General features: G+C 46.9%; 1 protein-coding gene and 1 pseudogene across 2 annotated transcripts in view; one reads left to right on the top strand and one right to left on the bottom strand.

Moving 5' to 3' along the window:
• Positions 1-10,384: 10,384 nt before the first annotated feature.
• LOC121459950 lies at positions 10,385-10,485 on the bottom strand (annotated as a pseudogene).
• Positions 10,486-11,137: 652 nt separating this feature from the next.
• The window catches only part of Ccm2 (CCM2 scaffold protein), a 55,609-nt gene continuing 38,748 nt past the window's right edge, over positions 11,138-27,998 (top strand). The window contains exon 1 of one of the 2 annotated variants that reach the window (XM_041669260.1): positions 11,138-11,265. In XM_041669260.1, coding sequence (XP_041525194.1) covers positions 11,236-11,265 — 30 coding nt within the window. In that variant the 5' untranslated portion in view covers positions 11,138-11,235. The remainder of the gene's footprint in view (positions 11,266-27,998) is intronic. The other variant, XM_041669261.1, reaches the window with a different exon arrangement.

Raw genomic sequence — 27,998 nt, 5'->3', positions numbered from 1 at the left:
TGTCCCTCTGGGACAAATACCCCTACCCACTTTCCCTTTTCCTTCTCCCTCTTTCCTGTGTTTGTCCCTTATTCCCTGCCTCTGTCCCTCTGGGGCAAGTAAATCTTTGTTTTGAGGGTCCTGAACCTTTTCCTTTCAATCTCCGCTTGTGGGCTGTGAACTCTGCAACCCCACCCACATATTACATACGCGTGCATGCACATACACACACAATAAATACATGTAAAAATTCTTGGAACTGTAAGGATGGCTCAGTAATTAAGAGCGCTTGCCAGCTAGTTGGTGACTCACGTCTTTAAACCCAGCTCTAGGGAGGCACATCTGTGAGTTCAAGATCTACAGAGCGAGTTCCAGGACAATCAGGGCGAAACAGAGAAAAGAGCGCTTGCCTCTCTTATAGAGGACCCAGGTTCAATTCCCAATACCCACATGGTGGCTCACAACTATCTTCAACTTCAGTTCCAGGAGATCTATACACCCAAGAGGCTGGGATTACAAACCAGGCCCAACTGGAAGTCATCTCTTGGAAATGTAGCTGTCAAGGGACTAGAAGTTCCATCCTTCAATGTCTTGGTGACGAGAGCTTGTTCCTTGACTCCAAATTGCTAAACCTGCCTGTTGTAGGCCAACAAGATGACTCACTGGGTAAAGGCACTTGTCACCAAGTCTGATGACCAAAGTTTGATCCTTGGCATATATATATGTGGAAGAAGGAGAGGACCAACACCCACATGTTCTCTGACTTCCCGTGTCCAGTGTGACATTAATGCACACACACATTAAATATAATTTTGTGGTGCATGCTTTTAATCCCAGCACTTGAGAGACAGAGGCAAGCGAATCTGTGAGTTCAAGGCCAGCCTGGTGTATTTTATGTGTGTATCTTAAGGTTACAATTGCTGTCATAAAACACCATGATCAAAAGCATCTTGGGGAGAAAAGGGTTTATTTCATATTCATATAAAAATGTATATCATATTCATATAACTGTTTATTTCATATTCAATATTCATATTCAATATTCCGATTGCTGTCAAAACACCATGATCAAAAGCATCTTAGGGAGGAAAAGGTTTATTTCAAACAGTTTATTTTATACTCATATAATAGTTTATTATCAAAAGCAGCAAGAAGCCGGGCGGTGGTGGCGCACACCTTTAATCCCAGCACTCGGGAGGCAGAGGCAGGAGGATCTCTGTGAGTTCGAGGCCAGCCTGGTCTACAAGAGCTAGTTCCAGGACAGGAATCAAAAAAGGACAGGAACCTGGAGGCAGGAGCTGATGCAGAGGCCACAGAGACTTGCTCAACCTGTTTTTTTTTTTTTTTTTTTATAGAACTCAGGTCCATCAGTCCAGCGATGGCACCACCCACAATGGTCTGGGCCCTTCCCCATCAATAATTAAGAAAATACCCTACAAGCCAGGTGGTGGTGACGGCACATGCTTTTACTTCCAGCACTTGGAAGGCAGAGGCAAGCAGATCTCTGTGAGTTCGAGGCCAGCCTGGTCTACAAGAGCTAGTTCCAGAACAGGCTCCAAAGTCACAGAGAAACCCTGTCTTGAAAAAACAAAAAAAAAAAAAAAAAACAGGGGCTGGAGAGATGGCACAGAGGTTAAGAGCATTGCCTGCTCTTCCAAAGGTCCTGAGTTCAATTCCCGGCAACCACATGGTGGCTCACAACCATCTGTAATAGGGTTTGGTGCCCTCTTCTGGCCTGCAGGCATACACACAGACAGAATATTGTATACATAATAAATAAATAAATTAAAAAAAAAAGAAGAAAAAAGAAAATACCCTACAGCCAGATCATGTTTTATTTTGTTTTTGTTTTTCGAAACAAGGTTTCTCTGTGTAACAGCCCTGGCTGTCCTGGAACTAAGTATGTAGACCAGGCTGGCCTCAAATTCACAGAGATTCACCTGCCTCTGCCTCCTGAGTGCACCACCACCACCCAGTGCTACAGTCAGATCTCAAGGAGACATTTTCTCAATTGAGGTTCCCTCCTTTTAGATAACTCTGGCATGTATCAAGTTGACATTAGCCAGCACAGTCTGAGTGTTTTGCCTGTATGTTGTCTGTGTATGATGTGTGTGTTTCCCAAGGCCAGAAGACTGCACTGGATCCCTTACAACCAGAGTTACAGCTGGTTGTGAGCTGTCATGTAGGTGCTAGGAATCAAGTTCTGGTCCTCTGGAAGAGCTGCCATCTTAACCACCAAGCCATCTATCCAGCCCCTGGTAGTCGCTTCTCGTAAGGAAGGGATATAGCCTAGAGTATTTACCTAGCATGCTCAAAGCCATATGTATGTTTAGCCCTCGGGTCCTCATAAGCCAGGTATAGTAATCTATCCCTTTAAGTTCAGACTATCCTCATCCACATAGTAAGTTTGAGGCCAGCCTGGGACACATGAGATCTTGTCTCAAAAATAGATGCTCTGTACATGCGATAAGTTCACATTTACTTAATGAAGGCTCAGTCCCTTCAGAGCCAATTAGAGTAAAGGTTCAATGAGTTTGTGTTTTCTGATTTCAAGACCTACAAAAATAATGAAAGAGCAGGGTGGTGGTGGCGCACGCCTTTAATCCCAGCACTCAGGAGGCAGAGGCAGGTGAATCTCTGTGAGTCTGAGGCCAGCTTGGTATATAAGAGCTGGTTCCAGAACAGCCAGGGCTACACAGAGAAAGCCTGTCTCAAAAAGCCAAGAAAAGAGAGAGAGTATCTCTAGATCACAATGCCCTCTCTGAAGCACAGCCACTCTATATGGTCCAGAAAAAGCAATGGGGAACTGAAGAACCCTGATGCTACACTGTAATGAAGATTAACACATTGGCTGGCCAGCAATGTTCAGCTCACATTGCCAACTTAGCTGGGGCTATCTTTATTTATTTGATTTGATTTTTGGAGATAGGGTTTCTCTGTGTAGCCCTAATTGTCCTGACACCACTGTCCTAGTGGTCTCTCTGTAGACCAGGCTGGCCTTGAACTTGCTGTGACCTTGAATTACTGATGCTCCTGCCTCTCTGCTCCTAAGTGGATTACCTGAGTGTACTCTCAATGCCTGGCCCCTTTTGTTCAGTGTAGATAGAAATTAAAAAGTAGGCTAAGTGTAGCTTCCTTAGTGTTAGCAGCTCTGGGCTCTGAGCGGCAGCAGCTCTCAGCTCTGAGTGGCTCTCTGCGCTCTTCCAGCATCCAGAGCTTGAATCTGCAGCCTTCCTGGCAGCTGGGGCCAGCAGCTCTTCCTGCAGTTTTCTAATAGGCTCTTCTGGGAGCTTCTGTTTCAGCTATTGGAGGCTAGCTGGCAACTACTCAGGGCTAATAATAGTCTTGGATGTTATCAACTCCTTAATCTTAATGAGAGCAACCTGCTCTACCTGAGATAGAAATCACAAACAGGCAAAGTAAAGCCATCCCAAGGAGGCTTAACCGTGATCGATGCTTCAGTGTGTAGAATGGAGGTGGCCCTGGGTTGTCCTGACAACGACAGTGAGAGGATACTATGTGTGTTTGGTCACTCGCTCGCTCTGGTATTTTGAGACGTGTTATCACTTTGTAGTACTGGAAGGAATGAAACTCACAAATCCTTGGCCTCAAACTTAAATCAAAGGCTGTGTGTGGTGGCACACACCTTTAATCTCAGCACTGGGAGGTAGAGGCAGGTGGATCTCTGAGTTCAAGACCAGCCTGGTCTACAGAATGTGTTCCAGGACAGCCAGGCTTGAGACCCTGTCTCAAGCAAGCAAGTAAGCAAACAAGAAGAAAAAAATGAACAACACAACCTTCATCAGTCCTCCTGCCTCAGTCTCTTAAGTGGTGGGATCATAGGTGTGGGTCCAGCAGACCCAGTAGGAGTACCTATGAACACTGAGAATATATGTCCCTCTGATTGCTTTAATGAACAAGCTGACTGGCCACTTGCTGAACAGGATAAAGTTAGGTGGGAAAGCCAAACTGAGAATGATGGGATGAGGAAGGGTGGAGTTAGGGAGATGCCAGCCAGCCACCAAAGAAGCAAGACATGCAGAAAATGAGGTACCAACCCATGAGCCACATGGCAAAATGTAGATAAGAAATATGGGTTAATTTAAATGTAAGTGTTAGCTAGTAATGGGCCTGAGCTATCAACCAAGCATTTATAATTAATATTAACCCTCCAAGTCAGTTATTTGGGAAGCAGCTGCTGGTTATTTGGGAGCAGGCAGTCGGGACAGGAAAACTCGGCCTACAACCGTGCCTGCCAGTTTGTACAAGTGTACTCAACCTCTTGTCCAGACCATTATGGGTCTGGTGGTGTTCCCTCATGGACTGCTATGGGGGCATCTAAAGTGGTTGCAGAGGGGCAGAGTCACCTGAAAAAGCAAAAGGCTCTCTAAAGGACCACAGCCAAAGCAAATCTTCCTTGGCGGTGGTGGGGTATCTGATGAAGCTGTGACTGGAACAAAGTCTCTCAAGATGGCGGTGAGGCATTTAGGACCTCTGAGACTTTCGTAGTGGTGGTTTGACCAGACCAGGGCAGAGAAGCTCCTCTCAGCTGCATTTCCACATATGGCTGCAGTGGAGGGATGAGAAGCCAGGCCGTAGTCATTAGCTCTTGCTGACCCCGAGCCTTGCCCATAGGACCCTTTTATTTTGCCTTACCTGCAGAGATGCTTATGAAGGAATGTTTCCAACATGGTTAAATATAGTATGACAGAACTAGGAATGAATACTCCAGGAACCGGAGGATGGAGAAGCCACATCCAGAGAGTTAGTGGAAAAGGTGGCAGAGTTGGGTGACAAAGTCCAACAGCCACATTTACCAGGGGTACATCAAATTGGCGTGGTTAACCTGCTACAGCCAAGAAGAGCACCTCAAAGAGGACAGGGGGGCTCTTGCTGTGGGGAAGTGGAGCAGATGTTTGAAAAGCTTGGGCTTCTGAAAGGAAGAGAAGGACTTGCCTTCATCAAGGGGCAGTCTGGTAATTGGATAACTTGGCCATTTTTCTTCAAGAGGTTTAAACAACAAAACGGGGTAGGGTATTTATTGGTAAGAAAGCAGGATCCAGTGGATGGAGAGGTAGCTTGGAGGGGAAAGGAGCTCGCTGCCAATCCTGAAGACCTAAACTGCATCCCTAGAAACCATATGGTGGAAGGAGAGAACCGACTCTGCAAACTGTCCTCCAACCAGGAAGTAACGCGTGTTCTGTGGCAAAGCATGTGTGCATGTGTGCGCACACATTAACTAAGTAAGTGTGTTAGAAGGAAGGAAAAGAAAAATGGATAATCAGCCAGGGTGATAATGCCAGTATTTGGGAGAGAGAGGCGAAAGGATCAACAATTCAGTGTCAGCTGTGGCCATCTGTCAGGCCTGAGATTCGCCCTGGCTCAAAAAGGAAAAAGAAAATCGCTGAAAACGAGGTTATTTTGCAGCGACACCTTGGGAGAAATGAGACTGTGTTATAATTCTAGCTGTTTTCATTGGTGTGTTATGACACCAATCCCTTAAACAATCAGACCATTTATACGTTTGAGAACCTGACCCACAACCTGCAGTAGATTGCACAAGAAACCAACCCTCAGTTACAGTCATTGGCACAGGAAGCCAGTTTGTTGTAAGTCAGACTTATGGAAAGCCAAGGGCTCTCTGGTAACAGTCAAAAAAGCCTGTAACAAAAAAATCTACAAGTTCTGTGCCAACTCCAAATATGCAGAACCTGATTAATAACTGGTAGCTTCCCAAATTTGTGGCCTGTCTTTCAACTTAATTTAAGACCAACTACAAGAAGATCAATATGCTCTCCTAATCTAATGTGTAAGGTAACCACAGTAGACAGACCTTAACCAGATGTTGAACAGGTGGCCACAGTGGACAGACCCTAAACAGATGAGTGAACAGGTGGCCACACTAGACAGACCCTAACCAGATGTGTGAACAGGTGGCCACAGTGGACAGACCCTAACCAGATGTGTGAACAGGTGGCCACAGTGGACAGACCCTAACCAGATGTGTGAGACGTACATAGCAGACAGACCCTATGTGTGAGGCACCCATAAAGGACAGATCCTAAGTTTCTTTCTTTTTTTTTTCTGAGACAGGATTTCTCTGTGTAGTCCTGGCTGTCCTGAAACTAGCTCTGTAGACCAGGTTGAACTCACAGAAATTCACCTCCCTCTGCCTCCCAAGTGTTGGGATTAAAGGCACGTGCCACCAGTGCTCGACAGATTCTAAGTTTCTAATCAGGGCTTTCTCTTCCTCCCTCTTTGCCTTGTTCTTGCTTTATTATTTACATATTTATTTGTAGACCTGTTATGTAACCCCGGCTGGCCTCAAACCTCAAACTCAGGGCAATCCTTCTCTTCAGTCTTCTGAGTTCTGGGGTTATAGGTGTAAACCATCAAGGTGTTGTGGAATATTATTTTAGCTATGGAAAGATGTGTTACACTTGTTTATGCTGCAGAATATGACTTTACATATGTGAAGGTGGGTGACATTGTTTATGCTGTATTTGTTTAACCATGTAAGAATGTGTGTTTAATTATGTAATGATGTATTTCATTTGTTTCACCTTGCCTACCTAAGGCACCTGATTGAAATCATCTAATAAAAAGCTGAATGGCCAATAGCGAAGCAGGAGAGGCATAGGCAGGACTGGTAGGCAGAGAGAATAATAGGGAGAAATCTAGCTTCAAGAGAAGAACAAGGGAAGAAGGAGGAAGAGAGAGCAAGGGAGAAAGAGAGGGTCACGCCTGGGACAAGAAGCCAGGCAACTGCCAGTCAGACAGGAAAAGTAGTGAAAGTAAGATGTACAGAAGGAAAGAAAAGTAAAAAGCCGTAAGGCAAAGGTAGATAAAGAGAAACAGGTTAGCTGGGCGGTGGTGGCGCACGCCTTTAATTCCAGCACTCGGGAGGCAGAGGCAGGTGGTCTGTGAGTTCGAGACCAGCCTGGTCTACAGGAACCAGTTCCAGGACAGGCACCAAAACCACAGAGAAACCCTGTCTCAAAAAACCAAAAAAAAAAAAAAAAAAAAAAGAGAGAGAGAGACAGGTTAATTTAAGTTAAAAGAGCTAGCCAGAAAAGAGCCTAAGCTAGGCTGAGCATTTACAATAAATAATAAGTTTCCATGTCATGATTTCAGAACTGGTAGCTGGTCAAAACAAACAAATAAATAAAAAAAACCCTGGGTACACCAAGGCTGTTGTGAGCACAGCACACGTCCCCTAAGGCTCACAGGTGTCCAGAATTCAGGAAAACCAGTAATGTTGAGCACACAGGATTGCCTTCTCAAAGGAAAGGATACAAAGCCTGCTCTTCCCTCCAGAAAGCTTGGGATTGGTGATCTTTGTTATCTATTGGGCCAGGCCACATCAAACTCAAACAGCCAGGACTGGAGATACCTAGTAGTCTAAATGACTCTTACAGCCAAGGCCTCCCCAAGCTCCCACAGCCAAGCGCAGAGATACCTAATAGTCTAAATGACCATTACATTACCTGTACAGCCAGGGACTGCCCCAAGCTCTCACAACCAGGACCAAAGGTGGCTAATGTCCAAATTGACCGCTACACTATTTGTAAGACCAAGACCAGGCCAGATCCTTCCTTAGGCCATTAAACTAGTACAGGTAGCCTATTTTCAAAACCCATCTTCTTAGAAGAAGTGACATGTACCTTGAGTTTAATCTCTGGTCCTGACTCTCATGAGTATTTTGTTCGCATGTCTGTAACTGTATGTACCATGTGCCTGGTGCTTATGGAAGACAGAAAGAGACATCAGATCCCCTGCAAATGGCGGTGGGCTGCCATGTGGGTGCTTGCAACTGAACTCTGGTTGACTGGAAAAGCAGAATGTGCTCTTAACTCCTGAGCCACCTCTCCAGCTCAAACCTTCTTGATCAGTGATGATACGGGAGGGCCCAGCTTGCTGTGGACAGTGCCACCTACGAGCAGGTGGATCTGGGTGGCATAAAAAAGCAGGCTGGCAAGCTCTGGAGAGCAAGCCAGGAAGTAGCATTACCCCATGGCCACAGCTTTGGGTACTCCTCCAGGTTCCTGCCCTGACTTACCTCAATGATCTGTAACCTACAACGTGAAATAAAACTTGAGTCCCAAGATGGTTTTGGTCAGTGTTTTTTTTTTTTTTTAATAATTTTTTTATTAAGAAAAGAAGAAAAAAAACATAAACAAAAAACAAGTTTCCACCTCCTCCCAGCCTCCCATCTCCCTCCCCCTCCTCCCACCCTTCTCCCCCTCCTCCCACCTTCTACCCCTCCCCCCACTCCTCTCCCCCTCCCTCTCCAGTCCACAGAGCAGTCCAGGTTCCCTGCCCTGTGGCAAGTCCTAGGTCCTCCCCCCTCCGTCCATATCTAGGAAGGTGAACATCCAAACTGGCTAGGCTTCCACAAAGCCAGCACATTAAGTAGGATCAAAACCCCGTGCCATTGTCCTTGGCGTCTCATCAGCCCTCATTGTTCGCCATGTTCAGAGAGTCTGGCTTTATCCCATGCTTTTTCAGTCACAGTCCAGCTGGCCTTGGTGAGCTCCCAGTAGATCAGCTCCACTGTCTCAGTGGGTGGGTGCACGCCTCGTGGTCCCGACTTCTTTGCTCATGTTCTCCCTCCTTCTGCTCCTCATTGGGACCTTGGGAGCTCAGTCCAGTGCTCCAGTGTGGGTCTCTGTCTCTGTCTCCATCCATCACCAGATGAAGGTTCTATGATGATATGCAACAGAAAAGTAAATATTACAACCAGCACCATATTTTAGGGAAAGGAGGCCAAGAACCTGGAAATCCAGGACCCTGACCAGTAGTAATAGACTCATTTCCTTTTACAGATTTCTGTCTCTCTGTGTTTTGCTAGTGGGGGCAGGGGATGTCAGATTCTGCTTACAATGTCAAAGAAATCCTCCGGCCTTTAGCACATCTCAGAAGCATGCATATTTCCACTGTGTGGCAGATCAAGCACGGGTATGGGAAGTACCCTTCTAGTCCTCCTCCTGTGCTAATCCATAGACACAGATGAAAGAGTCTGTTTAGTCTTTAACCCTTTAACAGAAGGTGCCTGGTACTGAAGACATTCTACAATCTGCCATCAATGGACTTTCCACATATATCACTCTTCATTTGTTTCCTTTGAGATAGGGTCGACCAGCTGGGCGGTTGTGGCATACGCCTTTAATCCCAGCACTTGGGAGGCAGAGGCAGTATGTGTGTCCGATGCAGGTTTGGGTCCAAGATTGGCAGAAGCAATTATTCAGAGAGGATTTTTGTACATAGCGTGTGCAGAAAAGGATCGAGGTTGCCTTATTAGAAGAGGGTTGTGCAGAACCAGATGGAATCTCGGGCTATGAAAGCATTTCCTAAGTTTGCTTGCCTCAGTTCTGTTTATAGCTTTGGTCAGAACTGGGAAGAGAAAAATCACATCCATTCAGAGTCTCCTCTACAATTTGTGAAAAGATGAGATAGGTGCCAAAGAGATGGTTCAGTGGTTAAGATGAGAACGCTACATAGAATAAGCAACCGTGGAGTGCTCAGTCACAAAGGGGACATCTACATCACACCCTCCTTGAGGCTCAGGAAGCATCAGCAAAGAGGGAGCACAAAGATTATAAAAGCCAGACGTGCAGGGTGTTAGTAATGGTGGTGCGCACGCCTCTAATCCCAGCACTCAGGAGGCAGAGACAAGCAGATCGCTGAGATTTCCAGGCCACCCTGCTCTACACAGCATGTGCTAAGATAGCCAGAGTTACAGATAGAGAATCAGTCTCAAAAAAAAAAAAAAAAAAAAAAAAAAAAAAAAAAAAAAAAAAAGCAGGATTCCTGCACTCGACGAACTCAAGCAGCTGTGGATGTTTGAGTAAGACCTGCACCAGACCAAAACAGTTATGAGCCTCTCCCCACCCATAGTGGAACTATTGAACAGAACAGGAGGAGCCGTATTTGAGGGTGTGACTCCCTATTGCAAAAGAAAAGTGCATGAGGCCCTGACAGAATCGATTACAATTAGCAGGCTACTTAGTATTTTAAAATAGATATTGGTTTCACTTAGCATTAGCTTACCGTTAGCCAAGTCCTTACTGTGGGTTGGTGTAACAGCAAGAAGTAGAGACCTGTTGGGGTGCAGCATGCTTTTCAGACTCGCCCCCACCCCCGCCGTTCTCTGAAACTGTTCTATGGATTTGGTTAACTATATACGATGGCAACTTATTTCTGAGTGCCCTTGCTGTTGTAACTCTTATTTTCCTGAGGTACCTAAGCTCACACGCGCCTTATTGCAAATGGACATAATGACCTGGCCAGTGGGTACCGTGGCCACATTACACTTTCCGGCTTCCCAAATGCATCCTGCATACGTGCGTGGCTGGAGCTTAGACTGGAAACAACATAAGCTCGGAAACATTAATATCCATTAGAGTACTATCTTCAAGGTCCCTTAGGACGACCCATGCAGACAACAGGTTGCACACACTACCTAGGAGGCTGCTGTTGGCAGTCATTGTACATTTCTGGATTCAGTTTTTTTTCTTCTAAGTCTCTTGTAGCTACGGATGACCTTGAACTCCTCATCTTCCAGTCTCTAGCAGTCAAGGGCTAGGATTACACAGGAGTGTGTCGCCACACCCAGCCAGAACAGAAAGTTACTAGAAAAGGGTTTCCTTGTGGCTCACAGTAACAAGCAAGAAAAGGCAAGTGGCAGCGTGCCCAGAACCAGGGTTGAAGAACGGCCCTGCCCCTTCCCAGGGGCTCGAGGCCCGCCCCCCGGCCGCGAGGCAGGCTGGGAAGTCGGCCTCTCTAAAGATGGCGGCAGAATTGAAAAGTTGGAGCCGCTCCCGCGCGTGCTCTCGCGGCCGTGAAGGGTTCGGGCGAGCTGGAGTGGAGGGCGACGCCCTTCCAGAGGGGACGGGACGGGGCGGAGGGAAGGGAGGCGTGCTCCCCCGGCTCCGACGAGGCCGTGACCCTGAGCCTCTCCGGGAGCACTCAGGGGAGTCGACTTGGTCGGGCGGGACGGCACCCTCCGCGGGCCTCGCGCCTCCCTCGGGCCGGAAGTGCGGGCGCGCCGAGGCTGTGGGCGGGGCAAGAGGGGGCGGGGTCTCTGCGGTGGGCCGGCTCCCCAGGTCCGGAAGTGCGGGTGGGGCGCGGCCGGGGCGGAGACTGCGGGCGGGCGGGCGGCGCGGTGAGCGCGGGGGTGGCGGGCCCAGAGTGAGCATGTAGCGGCCGCTGGCGGTGGGGCTCCCGGGGCGGGCCGCGGGGGCCGCATGCGGCGACATGGAGGAGGAGGGCAAGAAGGGCAAGAAGGTGAGCGCTCACCGGCGCGTCCTGCCGCGGGACCGGGGCATGGGGTGGGGGGTCCCTCCGGGAGGGCGGGCGGCGGAGCGGGCTGGGACCGTGGTCAGGTGGGCCTGCGGCTCGCGGAGGAAGTGCCGCGCCTTTCCGGGGGAGGGGGTCCCTTTAGCTGCTCGCCCGGGGCCGGCTCAGACGGCCAGCCAGGGGGCCCGCCTTCTCCGCGCGACGGGCTGGGGCCGCAGAGGAAGTGGGCCCAGTGAGGGGCCAGAAGGTGGCCAGGACTGTGCGGTGACCGGCGAGGCTATTTACTGCCCACTTGGCTTTGTTTTTGGATGTCCAGTAAAAGCAGAGATGGGCTCAGCTTCTCGGCCGGTTTGCTCGTCTACTGTCGCTCGTACTTAATGCCATTGAGTGATTTTAGTGACGTTATGTTTGGCAGTAAGATTTAGGACATGGTTCAAGAGACTCCTTCGTTTATGTAGTTTTAAAATGTGGCTTTAATTACAGGCTTGAGTAGTTGATAAAGAACGTTTAAAGGAGCCTGAGAAGACCATGTGGGGATGAACTGCCATTAAAGTGGAAAGTGGGGTTTGATAAAATGTATCTCTTTCAAATAAATGTTTTGCAATCTTAATGTTTGGCCTGTCATTTTCATTTTGGTTAATGTGTGTACTTTATGGACAAGTTTAAAACAGACTTTGAAGTCCTAGCTCTGTCTTTAACCGGCCGCACTACTCATCACCTTGTTTTAGGAGGTGCCCCATTTATTAGAAAGTCTTCCTTGGAATGGAGTGTAGCCAGGTGGCCTTCAGGGAGTCCAGGCCAGCGGCACTGCCCCCACTGTCTTATTGTTTTAAGACAGAAACGTGCACTTGCCGTTCGGATGCCCTATGAGTTTGCTCCCTCCGAAGATAGCTTAAGGCTGGGAAAGAGCCCAACAAAGTGATTCAGTCTACAAGTGCTCTACAGAAAAGGGGGAGCTGAGTAGTGTAAAAGGATTTAGCTAGGAAAGAGGGATGCTGTTTAGGAAGGACCTGGTTTAAGTGTGGATGTGCTAAAATTGGTGCCAGCTCATCTTTGCACTGCCAGTAGCCTAGAACCCTGGGAACTAGTCACCTACTGTATTTGCACCACACGCTTAAGTGCCCATAGGACACCTGGCCCACATTCTTGTCTGGACAAATTGGCTGGCTGACTTTTGCTGCTTTGTGTATCGTACCAGTTTGGATGGAAAGCTGAGGAGCAGAGAGATGCATTAGGACTTCCCTGAGCTTTTGGATCAGTAGTAAGAAGATGTTAAGAGTTGTGGGTAGTGAAAAGAACTTTGGGCATAGACAGTCTGGTTAATCTCATTGTCTCTTAAGGAGTAATGAGTTGTGTCAGGGTCTACACTAGCAGTTGTATGCTTTTTGCCACTGTAGTTTGTCCCCTGTAAGCAAGAGAGACAGCCTTTGGGACATGGATTTCTATGTAGGCCATGACTTAACACAGTTTACCAGGTCTTCCGATCAGGGAGCTGGCAGAACCTTCCTCTTGTGCTTTTTTTTTTTTTTTTTTTGGAGACAGGGTTTCTCTACTATGTATCCCTGGCTATCCTGGAACTTGCTGTCTGGACCAGGCTAGCCTCACAACCTCTTGAGTTACAGGCAAGTGCCACTGCACTTGGCTTCCTTGTGTGCTTTTTAATATGTGATATCTCCTCCAGTTTAGGAGTTTGTTTAACCAGAGACCAGAGATAACTTGTTTTAAATTTACATCCCCCCTCCGCCTCCCACTCCCCATCCCAGATGGTTTCTTTGTGTAGACTTGGCTGTCCTGGAACTCTGTAGACCAGGCTGGCTTGGAGCTCAGAGATTCACTTGCCTCTGCTGAGTGCTAGGATTAAAAGTGTGTACCACCACTGTTCCGCTACAAAGTTCAGTCTTAATAAATTTTCTTGAAGTTTGGACATGCAGTTTACTCCTTCAGTAAGGTACAGATTTGAGCCTATGAAAACATGAATGGGGCCTGACGATGTAGCTGAATTGGTAGAGTGCTTGCCTGCCAGACCTGCAGCCCAGGTTTGGATCCCAGTGCTTCATAAAGAGGCATGATGGTGCATTGTAATCCTGGCACTTGGGATGGGGAGGTAGGAGGCTCAAAAGTTCAAGGACATATTTGGCAGCTTACAATGGATGGTGGCCAACCCGCGATATAAGAACTTGTCTCAAAACAACCAAAACTGGACTGTCAGGCCTTTCCCAGGTCTCAGATAATTTGTTTTGATGTCTTATCAAGCAATGATTGATGTTCATTTTACTCTGGCGTGTTCTTCAGACAAACATCAGTGACCTGCTAGTGATCCAGAAGACCAGGTAGATGTCACGGAAGTGGTCCAGGTGTTGTCTGCCCTTCAAGCTGCTGTAGCACACAGAAGTATGGTGCTAGCAGGATATAGTTCAAGCAGTCTGCTGAATCCCTGCTCTGTCCCACGAGCCCATAGTAATGGAGATTCCAGAAACGCTAGAGAGCTTTAGCGCTAGCTGGTAGAGCTGGATCTGTCCCACCAATCCAGAGGATTGAGTGCTCCAGAGAAACTGGCTGCTTAAACTGTGGGCCCTGTGAAGGAACATCTGCAGTGGCTGGGACTTTTCTCAAAGTACCTGATTTGGATTTGGTGATTGAGACTCTTGTTTTTATAGTAAAGTTTACTTTTAGTTAAAAAAAGTTTTTAATGATTTTATTTTATGTACATTGGTGCTTTGTGTGTGAGGGTGTCAGACCCCATGTAACAGAAGATACAGACAGCTGTGAGCTGCCTTGTGGGTGTTGGGAGTTGAACCCAGGACTATCTCTCCAGCCCCTTTAGTTTTGTATATGTGTGCTTATCTGGGTAGGCTCACATGTATGCAGGTACCCTCTGGGGCTGGACTTAGAAGCAGTTGTGAGCCAGCAGACAGGGTGGTGGGAGTTAACTGGAGTCTGTGCAGTAGCAGTAAGTGCGTTTATCCCCTGAGCCGTTTCCCCAGCCTTGGCTACGGCTCTTATTTACATTATTTACAGAATAGTCTCAGATGTGTATATTATAGTACTATTCTGTCGTGATGAATGTAAACCCTGTACCACTTCTTTTGGTTTTTAGGGTTTCCCTGTCATATAGCCCTGGCTATCTTGGAACTCACCCTGTAGACCGGCTAGCCTTGAACTCAGATCTGCCTGCCTCCTGAGTGCTAGGATTAAAGGTGTGTACCACCATTGCAGGACGATCTTGAACTCCGATATTCCTGTCTTCACTTCTGAGGACTGGGATTTTAAGTGTTACTTGGGGATTAGATCCAGGGCTTTGTGTGAGATAAACAGTTAATCACTATCAATTGAGCTATATTCTGTTTTTCCACCTTTTTCAAAACAGGCTCTTATTAGGCCATAGGCTGGACTGAAACTCATTTTGAAGCTCAGAATGACTTTAGCCCATTCAACTTCTGATCCTCCTGCCTTTACCTCTTCAGTATTGGAACTACAGGCACACCCCCCCATGTCTGGATTTATGGAGTGTCAGATTGAACGTGCACTCCTTTGTGCATGCCAAGCAGATCCTCTGCTAACTAAGCTATTTCCTTGACCCTGTAACTCTCTCTCTCTCTCTCTCTCTCTCTCTCTGGTTTGGTTTGGTTTGGTTTGATTTGGTTTTGGAGATGGCCTCATGTTCCAGATGGGTTTAGAACTTCCTTACCCCATTCATCCCATTCATGCAGTGTCGGGGATCCGTCCCACGACTTTGTGCATGCCAGAAACTCTACTCTTTGATCCTCTTCTTGAAGCAGGGTCTGGCTCTGTAGACTTGTCATTCTGAAACTTATGGCTTCGAATCTGTGATAGTCTCCCTCTACGTAGGTGTTGGGATTTCAGGCATGTAACACCTGGCTAGTAATTACTTTTTTAAATTACTGTTTTTAGGTTTATTATTGTGTGTTTTTTTGCCTAATGGACACTGCATGTGTGTGTACCTGTGCCCAAGGAAGTCAGAAGAGGGCTTTGGACCCTCTTGATCTGAAGTTACAGTAGTGAGTTCCCATGGAGGTGCTGGGAATGGAACCCAATGGCTGAACCAACTCCAGCCCTTACTTAGTTGTGTGTGTCCACTAATGGGTATATGGAGGTCAAAGAACAACCTGCAGCAGGGAGTAAGAGCCCCAAGACCCTCTTTGGGTGACTTGAAAGTGCCTGTAACTCCAGTTCCAGGGGCTGTGACGCCTTCAGTTGGCCTCCATGGACACACACACACATGTGTGTGTGTGTATTTTTTTTCCCCTTGAGAGAATCTGACCATATGTTCCTGTCTGGCCTAGCCCAGGCTAGCATTGAATTCACAGAGATTCATCTTTCTCTGCCTCCCAAGTCCTAGAATTAAAGGTATGTAGAGCCATGGCTAGTCAGAATAAAATTTTTTCTTACTTTTTGTTTTGTTTGTTTTTGAGACAGTGTCTCTTCTGCATAACCCTGGCTCTCCTGGACACTCTGTAGACTGGGCTGGCCTCAAACTCAGAGATTCACCTGCTTCTGGGATTAAAGGAGTGGGCCACCATACTTAGTCAAAATACTTGTTTTTGTTTTTCGAGACAGTTTTTCTTTTTTTTTTCTTTTTTGGTTTTTCAAAACAGGGTTTCTCTGTGGCTTTGGAGCCTGTCCTGGAACTAGCTCTTGTAGACCAGGCTGGTCTTGAACTCACAGAGATCCGCCTGCCTCTGCCTCCCGAATGCTGGGATTAAAGGTCGAGAGAGTTTTTCTGTGTAGCTTTGGAGCCTGTCCTGGAACTCGCTCTGTATACCAGGCTGACCTTGAACTCACAGAGATCCCCTTGCCTCTGCTTTCACCACCACCTAGCTAAAAATAAATGTAAAAGATGGCCCTCTGCCACCACGTGGGTCCTGGCACCTGTTTGAACTCAGGTTGTCAGATGGCTTCAAGGCATGCACCACTATGCCAGGTCTTTTTTTTTTTTTTCTTGAACAGAGTCTCCTGTATTTAGTCTCACCCGAATCTGCTGTGCACCTGAGGATAACCTTGAACTGTTGACTCTTGTCCTGCCACTCTCAGATGCTGGGGTGGTAGCCGTGCATGACACCATGCCTAGCTACTGCCCGCCTAGCTACTGCGCAGTGTTTATGTCGGCTTTATTTACTGGAGTGCCCGTGCCATGCTTCCCATAGTGAGACCATGCAGTTTTGGGAAGTTGGCCACCTGGATGTCAAATCAGAGACTATGAGAGGTGCTGCAGTGTATTAGGAAGATGGCACCAGCAAGTTCTAGGTGGGGGCTTGGGGCTACTACCAAAGTCAGAAGCAGGGAAGGGATAGATAACCATACTGTGCTGAGGCTCACTAGGCCACAGGAGCTTGGCGTCGGGTCTGTGTACACTCAAGCTGCTGTTCTGTACTAGTCTGCCTATTTATCCACTACATGAGTGTTGGTCAGCACCACCAGCGGCAGGCACAGACGCTGCACAGAGCGGCCTCTGGGTAGGAAACGGAGCCAAGGGCTAGTGGGAGAAGTTCTGATACAAATGATCAGAAAAGCCTTCCTGTTATAAAAACTTCAAGTACAAAGGCAACCCCCTTGCCTGACTTCAAACAGGATTGATGAGTAGGCAGCCTTTTTTTTTTAAATTAATTTATTCTCATTCCTGCTTGTACAGGTGTAGGCTGAATTCTGCTCCCACCTTAGTTCAACCCCCCACAATCTCTCGAGGTGACTGTATAAGGGGGAAGAAGTGTTTAAAGAGATGCCTAAATGTTTCTTTTCTTTTTGGTTTTTCGAGACGGGATTTCTCTGTATCTTTGGAGCCTGTCCTGGAACTAGCTCTTGTAGACCAGGCTGGCCTCGAACTCATAGAGATCCGCCTGCCTCTGCCTCCCGAGTGCTGGGATTAAAGGTGTGCGCCACCACCTCTTGACTGCTGTTTCTTGTTACTTGTTTTTGAGGCAGGATCTCTAGCTTAGGCTGCCTTGAACTTTGTTGTCCTTGAAGGCCTGGAAGCTGTGGAGACTTCTCCCTTAGCCTCCCAAAGAGCTGAAATTACAGCCATGCCCCACCGTTCCTGGCAAGAGATGCTTAAGTGTAAATGGGGTACCTGATTTGATTGGTGTTTTTTTTTTAATATTTATTTATTTTGTATACAATATTCTGTCTGTGTGTATGACTGCAGGCTAGAAGAGGGCACCAGACCCCGTTACAGATGGTTGTGAGCCACCATGTGGTTGCTGGGAATTGAACTCAGGACCTTTGGAAGAGCAGGCAATGTTCTTAACCTCTGAGCCATCTCTCCAGCTCCCTTGATTGGTGTTTTTATGAGAACATTTAGGACAGTCTGGGATCCAGGACGAAGATACCATCCATCTACAAGCACAGGAGAAGCCCAGGGGCAGCGCCTCTGCCTACACCTTGATCTTGAGTCTCCTACTCCCTCCCGGAGCTGGGAGAAAATAAGCTTCAGCTGATCAAGCAAGCCATTTTTATTTTTTCAAGATTTATTTATTATGTATACAGAGTTCCTCTTGTATAACAGAAGGGGGCACCAGATCTTTATGCATGATTGTGAGCCACCATGTGATTGATGGGAATTGAACTCACGACCTCTTGAAGAGCAGCCATTGTTGCTCTTAACCACTGAGCCATCTCTCCAATCCCCCCCCCCCCTTTTTTTAAATTAACTTTGTTTTTGGCAGTACTGGGTATTGAGCCTAGGACTTTAACCATACTAGGCAAGTGCTATGCTGCTGAGTGAACACCAGGGTTTTTTTTTCTTTTTTTAAACATGGTTTCTTTGTGTGACAGCCCTGGCTGCCCTGGAACTTGCTCTGTAGACCAGGCTGGCCTGAACTCAGAAATCTGCTTGTCTCTGCCTACTGCCCCCTGAGTGCTGGGATTAAAGGTGTGTGCCGGCACCACCACCACCACCACCACCACCACTACCACCACGCAGTTTAGTGTATGTGTGTATGTGTGTGTGTGTGTGTGTGTGTGAGAGAGAGAGAGAGAGAGAGAGAGAGAAAAGAGAGAGAGAGAGAGAGAGAGATATGGTGTGCCTGTTTCAATAAGAGGTGTACTTGGTACTTGTTCATGTGGTGGGAGAGTTGAACACTGTCGTCCTCTATCGCTTGTACATTTGCAAGGTCTCAGTGAGTTTGAAGCCGTCTGTTTCAGTTAAGGCTGGCTGGCCAGTGATCTGCCTGACTCCAGACTCCAGCTCTTAGGTTACAGATGTGCGCCTCCATGCCTGGATTTTTCATGAGTTGCCAGGGATCTGAACTCACGGGATCTGTGCTTGTGCAGCAGGTATTTTGTCCACTGAAGCATTATCCTCAGTCCCTTAGCGGGGTGTCTCGAGGTTACTCTAGAGGACACTTTGTGGCTGGGAGGACTGCGTTCCTGGAAGGTTTCTGAGGAGCCAATCTGCATGGCTGCTCTGGACAAGCTCTCGGATTTTGTGAAGATCAGAGGTTGCATCTATTTGAAAGACTTGAGACAGCATTTTACTCTGGCCCTGGCTGCCCCAGAATTTACTCTGTGTGTTGCCCAGACTGGCCTTGAACTTGTAGATCTATCTTCAGCCTCCTGAGTGCTGGGGTTGTAGGCATGAACCATCATAGATGACTGCAGTTCCTTCTTTAGGACCAAGGAAACAGAGTATTTTGGGAATGACTGGGGAGAACAGGTTTTATCTTTAGGGGTCTCTAGCAGGAATGGCTAGCTATGACCTGCATAAGTCACACTGTTATTGGAAGACGATCCCTTCAGTTTGTTTGCTACTGCTATACTTGTCCCTTAGTCTGAGAGAAACAGAGTTTGTTCTGTGGCTGATGAGAGAGGATCTCACTGTAGCAGCCCTGGCTGGCCTGGTTCCAGCTCTGTAGACCAGGCTGGTCTTCAACTCTGAAATATGCCTGCTTGGCTGAGCAGCAGCTCTCCATCGCTCACTCTGCAGAGGTGAAAGGGTTTGTGTTTGGATTGTCCCGAGAACCAGTAGAGGTTTGGTTTTGGGTTTCTGGTACTGAGGGTTGAAAACCCAGTGCCTCAGGAATGTAAGGCTGGGTCTCTATCACTGAGCTACACCCCCAGCCCAGTCTTTTTCTTGTCCTTCTTTCTAGTACAAATAAGAATTTTTTTCCCTTAGGTCTGTGCTGGTGCCAAAAATGTGACATTTTTTTCCTCCCAAGTGTACTTGATTGGTAACAGTTTTTCTTTGGCTCGGGTAAAGATTTAGGCATTTGCCTACTGGCATTAGTGTATACAAAGAAAGTAATCCTCTTCAATGAACACTTAGGAAGCCGGACTTTGGCTTTTGTTTGGGGCTTAAGTTGGTGTATCACGTAACCCCGGGAGGTGGGAGCTGAAAGGGAGCAAACTGGTCAGCCTGCCTCTCGTGACATCATGTGTGGTGGCATTTGGGTGCAAAGCACATTTCATGTGCTTGATTACTTGTAGCGTGGACAGCAAAAAAGAAAAATTAAAATGTTTGTATCCATCCTATAGTTTAAAATTCCATGAAAGTTTTTTCCACAAATCTTTAACCTACTTTGTGTGTATTGTGACGTGGGCCCTGTATCTTCTGTGACTTACAGTATTCAGTTTTCTTTGTTGGTTTACTTGAAGTGAAGATGTTATTAAGGAGGCCTAGGGGCTGGGCATGGTGGTGCACACCTTTAATCCTGATACTTGAAGGCAGAAACAGGTATATCTCTGGGGATTGGAGGCCAGCTTGGCCTACATAGTGAGTTCTAGGCCAGCCAGGGTTACCTGGTGAGACCCTGTCTCAAAAGGGGGAGGGCCTGGAGATGACCCATTGGTAAAGAAAGAACACTGGCTGCTCTTCCAGAGGACCCAGGTTCAATTCCTTACAATCCACATGGCAGAAGCCGTCTGTAACTCCAGTTCCAGGGGATCTGATGTTCTCTTTCTAGCCTTGGGCACCAGGCAGGAATGTAGTACACAGACATACATGCAAGCAAATTACCCTGGCTTATAGAAATAAAGAAAATTTAAAGAAAAAAGGAGATGACCTAGATTGGCAGGCTCACATGTCAGAATATGCCCTCGGTCTGACTGTTGTGTCTGCTGTTTGCTAGCTCACTAGCTCCTGGCTGGTGGGCATCTGATGTCAGACCCTGGCCAGCTACTTTTTTGAGACTCCTCTCACAATGTTGTCTGTCTTTATCTCGAAACCCCCAAGGTGCCTGTGGCTCATTTGCTTTCATTTCTTCAACCCAGCCACCGTGGAAGCATTTATTTTATTTTTTAACACTTATTTATTTATTTATTTATTTATTGATTTTTCGAGACAGGGTTTCTCCGTAGCTTTTGGTTCCTGTCCTGGAACTAGCTCTTGTAGACCAGGCTGGCCTCGAACTCACACTTATTTATTTTTATTTCATGTGTATGAGTGTTTTTCTTGAATGTCTGCTCACCGTGTGCATGCAGTGCCCGTGGAAGCCAGAAGAGGGCAATGGGTCCCCTGAACTTGAGCTGCAGACAGTTGTGAGCTGCCTTGTGGGTGTTGGGAAGTGAACCCACATATTGTGCAAGAGCAGCTGGTGCTGGAGCTGCTAAGCTGTCTCTCTCCAGCCCTCCAGTGTTCTTGGACTTAATTGCACCTCGAACTTGAACTCAGCTTCTCATGTTTATGTATTCCTAGCTCTTCCCTTACTTGAAAGTTTTAAGTTTTATGTGTATGGTTGTTTTACCTGTGCCTTTATCTGTGTACCACATGTGTGCCTGTTGCTTGCAAAGACCAGAAGAGGGCATCCAGTCCCCGGGCACTGGAGTTACAGATGCTGGTGAGCACCATGTGGGTACAGAAGTTGAGCCAGTCTCTACAACTCCATATCCTGTTGAGTTACAGTCTCTCACAGTTCAGGCTGGTCTTGAACCCTGAGCCTCCTTCCTCTACCTCCCAAGTTCTGGGGTTGTAGAATATACCATTACACTTGACTTGGTTTTTGTTTTTGTTTGTTTTTTGAGACAGTGTCTCACTAGGTAGTCCCTGCTGTCCTGGAACTCACTGTAGACCAGGCTGGCCTTTGCCTCCCAAGTGCTGGGATTGAAGATATGTGCCACCATACCTGGTTTGTTCTTTTGGCGGATGGTGATGGTAGAAGGACAGGATCACCTCTAGCTGAGACTGTCCTCTGACTTTAAGCGAGAACGACCTTGAACTCTTTTTTTTTTCTTTTTTAAATATTTATTTATTTATTATGTATACAACATTCCTTCCATGCCTGCCTGCATACCAGAAGAGGGCACCAGATCTCATTATAGATGGTTGTTAGCCACCATGTGGTTGCTGGGAATTGAACTCAGGACCTTTGGAAGAGCAGTCAATGCTCTCAACCTCTGAGCCATCTCTCCAGCCCCCGACCTTGAACTCTTGACCCTCCTGACTCCATCTTTCAAGTGCTGGAATGACCTAGGCTCTGTAGTACACATATGTATATCCACTGTCTAGATTCTACCACTGACCTTGGCTGCATTCTTCTATCCCAGTCCAGTTTTCCTGCCCAGTCACTGACTGTTCTGATTCTTGGGGTGCAATCATTGACTGCTCTGATTCTTGGGGTGAATTTCAAAGGGTTTTACAGACACCACTTTACTCCAGAATGTATTAGCATCAATATTATTCTATTTACTCTTTTGGGTTTTCGAGACAGGGTTTCTCTGCATAGCCCTGACTATCCTGGAACTTGCTTTGTAGACCAGGCTGGCCTCGAACTCGGAGATCTGCCTTCCTCCCAAGTGCTGGGATTAAAGGCATGTGCCACCACACCCAACTTTTTCTTTCTTTCTTTCTTCTTTTTTCCTTTTTAAATTAGTTTGCTAAATTTTATGTGTTTTTGCCTGCATATATGTCTGTGTGAGGGTGTCAGATACCCTGGAACTTGAGTTACAGGCTGTTGTGAAGTTGAGTTGGGTTCTGGGAATTGAACCCGGGTCTTCTGGAAGAGTAGCCAGTGCTCTTAACCTGCTCTCTAACCCTTATTTGTTTGTTTATTTATTTATTGTTTGTTTGTTTGGTTTGTTTGTTTGTTTTGTTTTCGAGACAGGGTTTCTCTGTGTAGCCCTGGCTGTCCTGGAACTCCATCTGTAGGCCAGGCTGGCCTCAAGCTCAGCGATCCGCCTGCCTCTGCCTCCCGAGTGCACCACCACTGCCCAGGTTGTTCATTCATTTATTTTGAAGTAGGGTTTCCCTATGTATCCCTGATTGGCTTGAACTTGCTATGTAGAACAGGCTGCCCAGAATTGGAATTTATAAAGATTCTTCTGCCTCCAGTGTCCTGGGTCAATATAGATCCTGCATTTTAAATTTCTTTTTTGAGAGACATTTTATAAACAATGAAATGTGCACAGTCTTCATTGTACATTGTTTGACAAGTGCACACATTGTGCAGCTTGTTAGCTTTCTATAATGATACCAAACTCTGCTCTGTGCTTTATTGCCCCGTAGTGTTGGTTCTGTGTGAGGTGGCACATGGAGGAGCCTTATGTGCCAGAGCACTCGCTGATCTGGAGCCGGGCAAAAGAAGTTGTCACCCCACCCATGACTTCAGGACCTTTGGACAAGTCCCACTTCTAAATGTCCATTTCTAATAGTACCATGCTGGGGACCAAACGTTTACCACACAGGCCATTGGGGGAGAGATTGAACATCTAAACTATACCAGACCCCAAAATTCTACTGAGAAATAGATCACCACCATCCCTGGGAATATTCCTTCATTCCCCTGAAGGTTTCATTGGTGGTGTTATTCTGAGACAAGGTACCATGTAGCCAAGGGTGGCTTCAAACCTTGCTATAGCTAGGACCTTGAGTATCTGTTCTTCCTGTTTCATGACTCAAGTGTTTGTTGCTATGTTCCAGGATCGAATCAAGGGTCTCATGCTTCTAGGCAAATATTCTACCAACTGAGCTATATCCCCAACCTCCAATAGGAATTTAAACTAATTAATTTTTCTTTTTCTTTTCTTTTCTTTTTTTTTTTTTTTTTTGAGGCAGCGTTTCTCTATACAGCTCTGGCTGTCCTGGAACTCATTCTGTAGACCAGGCTGGCCTCGGACTCACAGAGATCTGCCTGCCTCTGTCTCCCAAGTGTTGGGCTCAAAGGCGTGAACTGTTGCGTCTGTTCTTATTTGTTTTTGAGATGAGGTCTCACTGTGTGGCTCAGGCAGACCTGAACCACTCCCAACAGTTCTGCCTTGGCCTCCGGAGTATGGGGATTACAGTTGTGACCCACCATACCTAGCCATATTCAGCTTTATGAGATAATACCAAACTGTTTCCCACTGAATTTCTTCTGTTCCTCCTTCCCCTCTTCCCCACTTTTCTTCTTTCCCAGCTTCTCATTATACAGACACACTGGCTTTAACTAGAGCTCTTTCAGCCTAAACTTCCTGAGTTTGGGACTTAAATGCCTAGGCTAGTTGTCCTTTAATTCCCATTCCCATTTAATGTGTGTATGTGAGTTGTGTTGCTCTTCTGTTTTATGTGTGGGTGTAGAGATCAATCCCAGTTTCCCTTCTTAACAGGAAAACTCTGCCTTGTAGCTGTGTTTAAACCAAAGGTTTGGGTTGACTGGCTTGCCTGCTGGGCTCTTTTCTGTTCTTCCTCATCACACTTCCTCCTTTCAGATCTCTCTTTCTCTCCCTTCCTCCCTCCCTCTCTCCCTTCCCCTTTTACTCTCCCCTCTCTCCCATTCCCACTTTCCTGGAGTCTTTTTTTTTTTTTAAAGATTTATTTATTTATTTATTTATTTATTTATTATGTACACAGTGTTCAGCCTCCATGTATGCCTGCAGGTCAGAAGAGGGCACCAGACCTCATTACAGATGGTTGTGAGCCACCACGTGGTTGCTGGGAATTGAACTCAGGACCTCCGGAAGAGCAGCCAGTGCTCTTAACCACTGAGCCATCTCTCCAGCCCCTCCTGGAGTCTTTTGGATTTGATTTTCTGCTTATCTTCCTTCCCCAGTATTTTAGTTGATCTTTGTTTCCTGTCTTTAGAGCACTAGGTACTGTGTTCTAGTTCTGCTGAGCTATGTGTGTCGTCTTTAGGGACTATGGCACTCAGCTGTAGTTTGTGACAGACTGCCGTAAGTCGGTGTTTTTCTGTCACTTTTCTTGTGCGGTGTGGAAACTGTTAGTGGTATCAGTCAGTTAAACCTCATTCAGTACTTGGAGCAGTTCCCAGGGTGTTTGACTTGTATGTGTGCTGCAATGCCAGCATTATGTCAGTGCTGTTACTTTTTGAGACAGCGTCACAAGTGACTCACTATACAGCCAAAGCCGGACAGTCCCAAATTGCTCCTTCTGCTTCCACCTCCCCCAAGTGTTGGGGTTACAGTTATGTGTCACTGTGACTGACTTAATTTTCCCTTTAAACAATTGACTTTTCAACTTTTATGTTGAAATTTTAAATTTATGAATCATTTTCCTATCACACAGAATACCCATCTATCTTCTACCGAGATTCCTCGTTGTTACCATTTCAGAGCTAGTTAAGAGTAAGTTGTAAGGCAGAGGTCGTGGTACGTGCCCGCAGTTCCAGCACGCCCGAGAAGGGGCAGCGAGAGCACAGGTTGAAACCAGGTGAGTGTAATGAGACCCTGTCTCCAGAACAAAACAAAATACACTGCAAAGTGACAAAGCAAGGGCACAGCAGAGAGAGCGAGCTGTAGGCACGCACGACCTCCTTTCCTTTAATCGCTGTCCCTCAGCACAGGGGCACTGCTGTTCCTCGGCACAGGGACACCTGTCATTGCATCACCGACACCACGACAGTCAGGAAGTTGGCAATCATTCCGTTAGCTCCAGCTTGCCGGCTCCAATATGCTAGTTGCTTCCTCGACTGTTCTTCATTGATCCAGTACATAGATCTTACAGTTGGAGGATCATTCGGTTCACATGCCTCTGAGCTGCTTGAATCTGAAGTAGTTCTGAGTCTTTTTTTTTTAAATTAAGACTATTCTCTGACGATTTCTTACATCTACATAATGCATTTCTGAACCCTTCCTTCTTTAACGCACCTCTGTTTATGTGTGTTATGATCCACTGAGTTTACAGAATACTTTGAGTTATGTGTACGTGTGTGTGTATGTTGAGGCAGTGACTGTGAAGTCTAGAATAGAGTGTCACAGGTGGTTGTGAGCCACCCGTGTGGGTGCTGGGAACTGAACTCCGGTATTCAGAAGAGCAATGCTCTTAGTTGCTGAGTGGCTGACTTTCCATTCAGAGTTTATTAGGATTGCTTGCCTGAATGTGGTTGTAGGGTTATTTCCCAGAGCACGGGGTTCTTACCTGTAGCTATAGTACCAACCCCTCACATCTACTAACCCCCAGTAACTCTTCACTAGGGTGGGGCCTGAGTTCCTCACCAGGAACGGAATGTTGATGAGGTCACCACAGCTGCTGTGAGTTAGTTCAGAAGACAGCACTCTCACAGCGCTCCTTACCTTCCAGCTCTCCGTTCCTTCTGCCTCCTCATCTGCATCGGTCCCTGATCCTTAGAGGGGTGATAGAGATGCCTTTGTTTGGTTTTGGTTTTTCTAGTCAGGATCTCTCTATAGCTTTGGAGCCTGTCCTGGAACTCGCTTGGTAGACCAGGCTGGCCTCATCTCACAGAGATCCGCCTGCCTCTGCCTCCTGTGGTTTGAGATAACTGTTTTTTTAAAAATAGTTTCTTTGAGAATCTTGTACAGTGAGTTTGACTGTATTCGCCCTTCTCCCATGTTCTACCTCCTTCCCTATCCTCCAGCTTTCTCTCCCCGCCCACATCAAGTCCAGTTTGTTCTGCCATGGGTGTGTGTGTAGCCTTCCCCTGGGTCATGGCTGACCTACAAGGGGTAACACTGTTAGAACGGTTCCTCCCTCTCCCAGCAGGTATAACTTGCCAGTAACTCCTCTTGCTAGGTACGAGTGGCATTTCAAGTCCTCCTCCCCTCACCGTGATGGGGTTCGGTCTGGCTTGAGCTCGCACAGGGACTGTCCCTGCTGTCACAGTCGCTGTGAGTTCCTGTGTGCAGCTTCCCTGTTGTGCTGGAGAACAGGGCTCTTTGTATCCATGCACCGATTCTGGCTCTCACAGTCTTGCTTCTCCTTGCGCAATGATCCCTGGAGCCTTGGGAGGAGGGGTGCAGTCCAGATGTTCTGTTGAGGGCTGAGCGGTCTGCAGCCTCCTGTTCTCTGCACATTGTCAGTTGCTGTCTCTGTTAGTCACCGTCTTCTGCAGACAGGAGATTCTCTAACAGTAAGTCACTAGTTTAATGCTGTGCTCATTATTCTTAGCACACTGATAGTAGTTCTCCGCTAGGGCCTCCCGAGTGCTGGGATTAAAGGCATGCGCCACCACCACCCGGCTTGTTTTTTGTTTCTTAAGACAGGGTCCCACTGTGTCACTCTAGCTGGCCTAAAACTTTTATGTAGACCAGGCTGGCCTAGAACTCACAGAAATCTGCCTGTCTCTGTCTCTGCCTTTGCCTCCCGAGTGCTGGGATTAAAGGCTTGAGCCTTCACATCAGGCTTGGTAGAGATATTTCAAATGGGAATCTAAATACACCTGTGATTGAGGCCGGAGAGCGTCTGATCTTGACTTTCACCCACTCCTTTCCCACTTAAAAACTGGTGATTTTCTGAGAGTCTCACAGAAGAGGTCACTCTAGTGCCTTGGCCAGAGAGGCAGCTCCTAGAGACCTGCGTGCATTCAGTTCCCAGCACCACAGGGGCCTCCCAGCTGCCTAGTACTGTGTTGCAGGGAGAGCCGCTACCTCTGGCCTCTGGGTGCTTGTAGTCACCAGGGCACACTCTTTAATTAATTTATTTATTCATTTATTTATTTATTATATTATGTGTATAGCATTCCTTCCACTTGTGCCTGCAAGCCAGAAGGGGGTGCCAGGTCTCATTACAGATGGCTGTAAGCCACCATGTGGTTGCTGGGAATTGAACTCAGGACCTCTGGAAGAGCAGTCAGTGCTCTTAACCTCTGAGCCATCTCTCCAGCCCCACCAGGGCACACTCTTAAAAGTAATAAAAGTAAGTCTTTTAAAGAAAAAAGACTGCTAGCCTTGTTTATTCAAAGCAAGTCTCAGCACCCTGAAACTTGTTTTTTTCTCCAGCCCATTGTTCTGCCCATTGTTCCTCAGAGTGACTCTGACCTCATTTACCCTTGCCCAAGCTCCCAGAAACTCGCTTTGAATAGTGTTGTTTAAGACTGATCACCACAGCACACTTCGTATAGGAGGCTGGAAAGGTAGCTTGGTGTTAAGAGCGTTGTCTGCCCTTCCAGAGGACCCAATGGCAGCTCACAATTGTCTGTAATTCCAGAGGATCCCATGTCCTTTTCTGGTATCAGGCACCAGACATGTTCTGGGTACACAGACATACATGCAGGCAAAACACGAATACACATAAAATAAAATCAACAAGGGGCTGGAGAGATGGTTCAAAGGTTAAGAGCACTGGCTGCTCTTTGAGGAGTTCTGAGTTCAGTTCCCAGCAACCACATGGTGGCTCACAGCCATCTACAATGAGATCTGGTGCCCTCTTCTGATGTACAGGCAAACATGCGGACAGAACACTGCACACATAACAAAGTAACTCTTTAAAAAATCAACAAAAACAACCTTCCTGTAAAGACCAGGAAGAGATATTTTTTATTAGATTTCAGACCAAAATTAAGTAGATACTTAGGTAATAAAAGAGAAAACAAACTTCTATAAGC

This window comes from Microtus oregoni, unplaced genomic scaffold (assembly GCF_018167655.1).
Source record: "Microtus oregoni isolate MIOR12 unplaced genomic scaffold, Mior012 000019F_ref0000042, whole genome shotgun sequence".
NCBI lineage: Eukaryota > Metazoa > Chordata > Mammalia > Rodentia > Cricetidae > Microtus > Microtus oregoni.
This window is presented reverse-complemented; position numbering and strand designations above follow the sequence as displayed.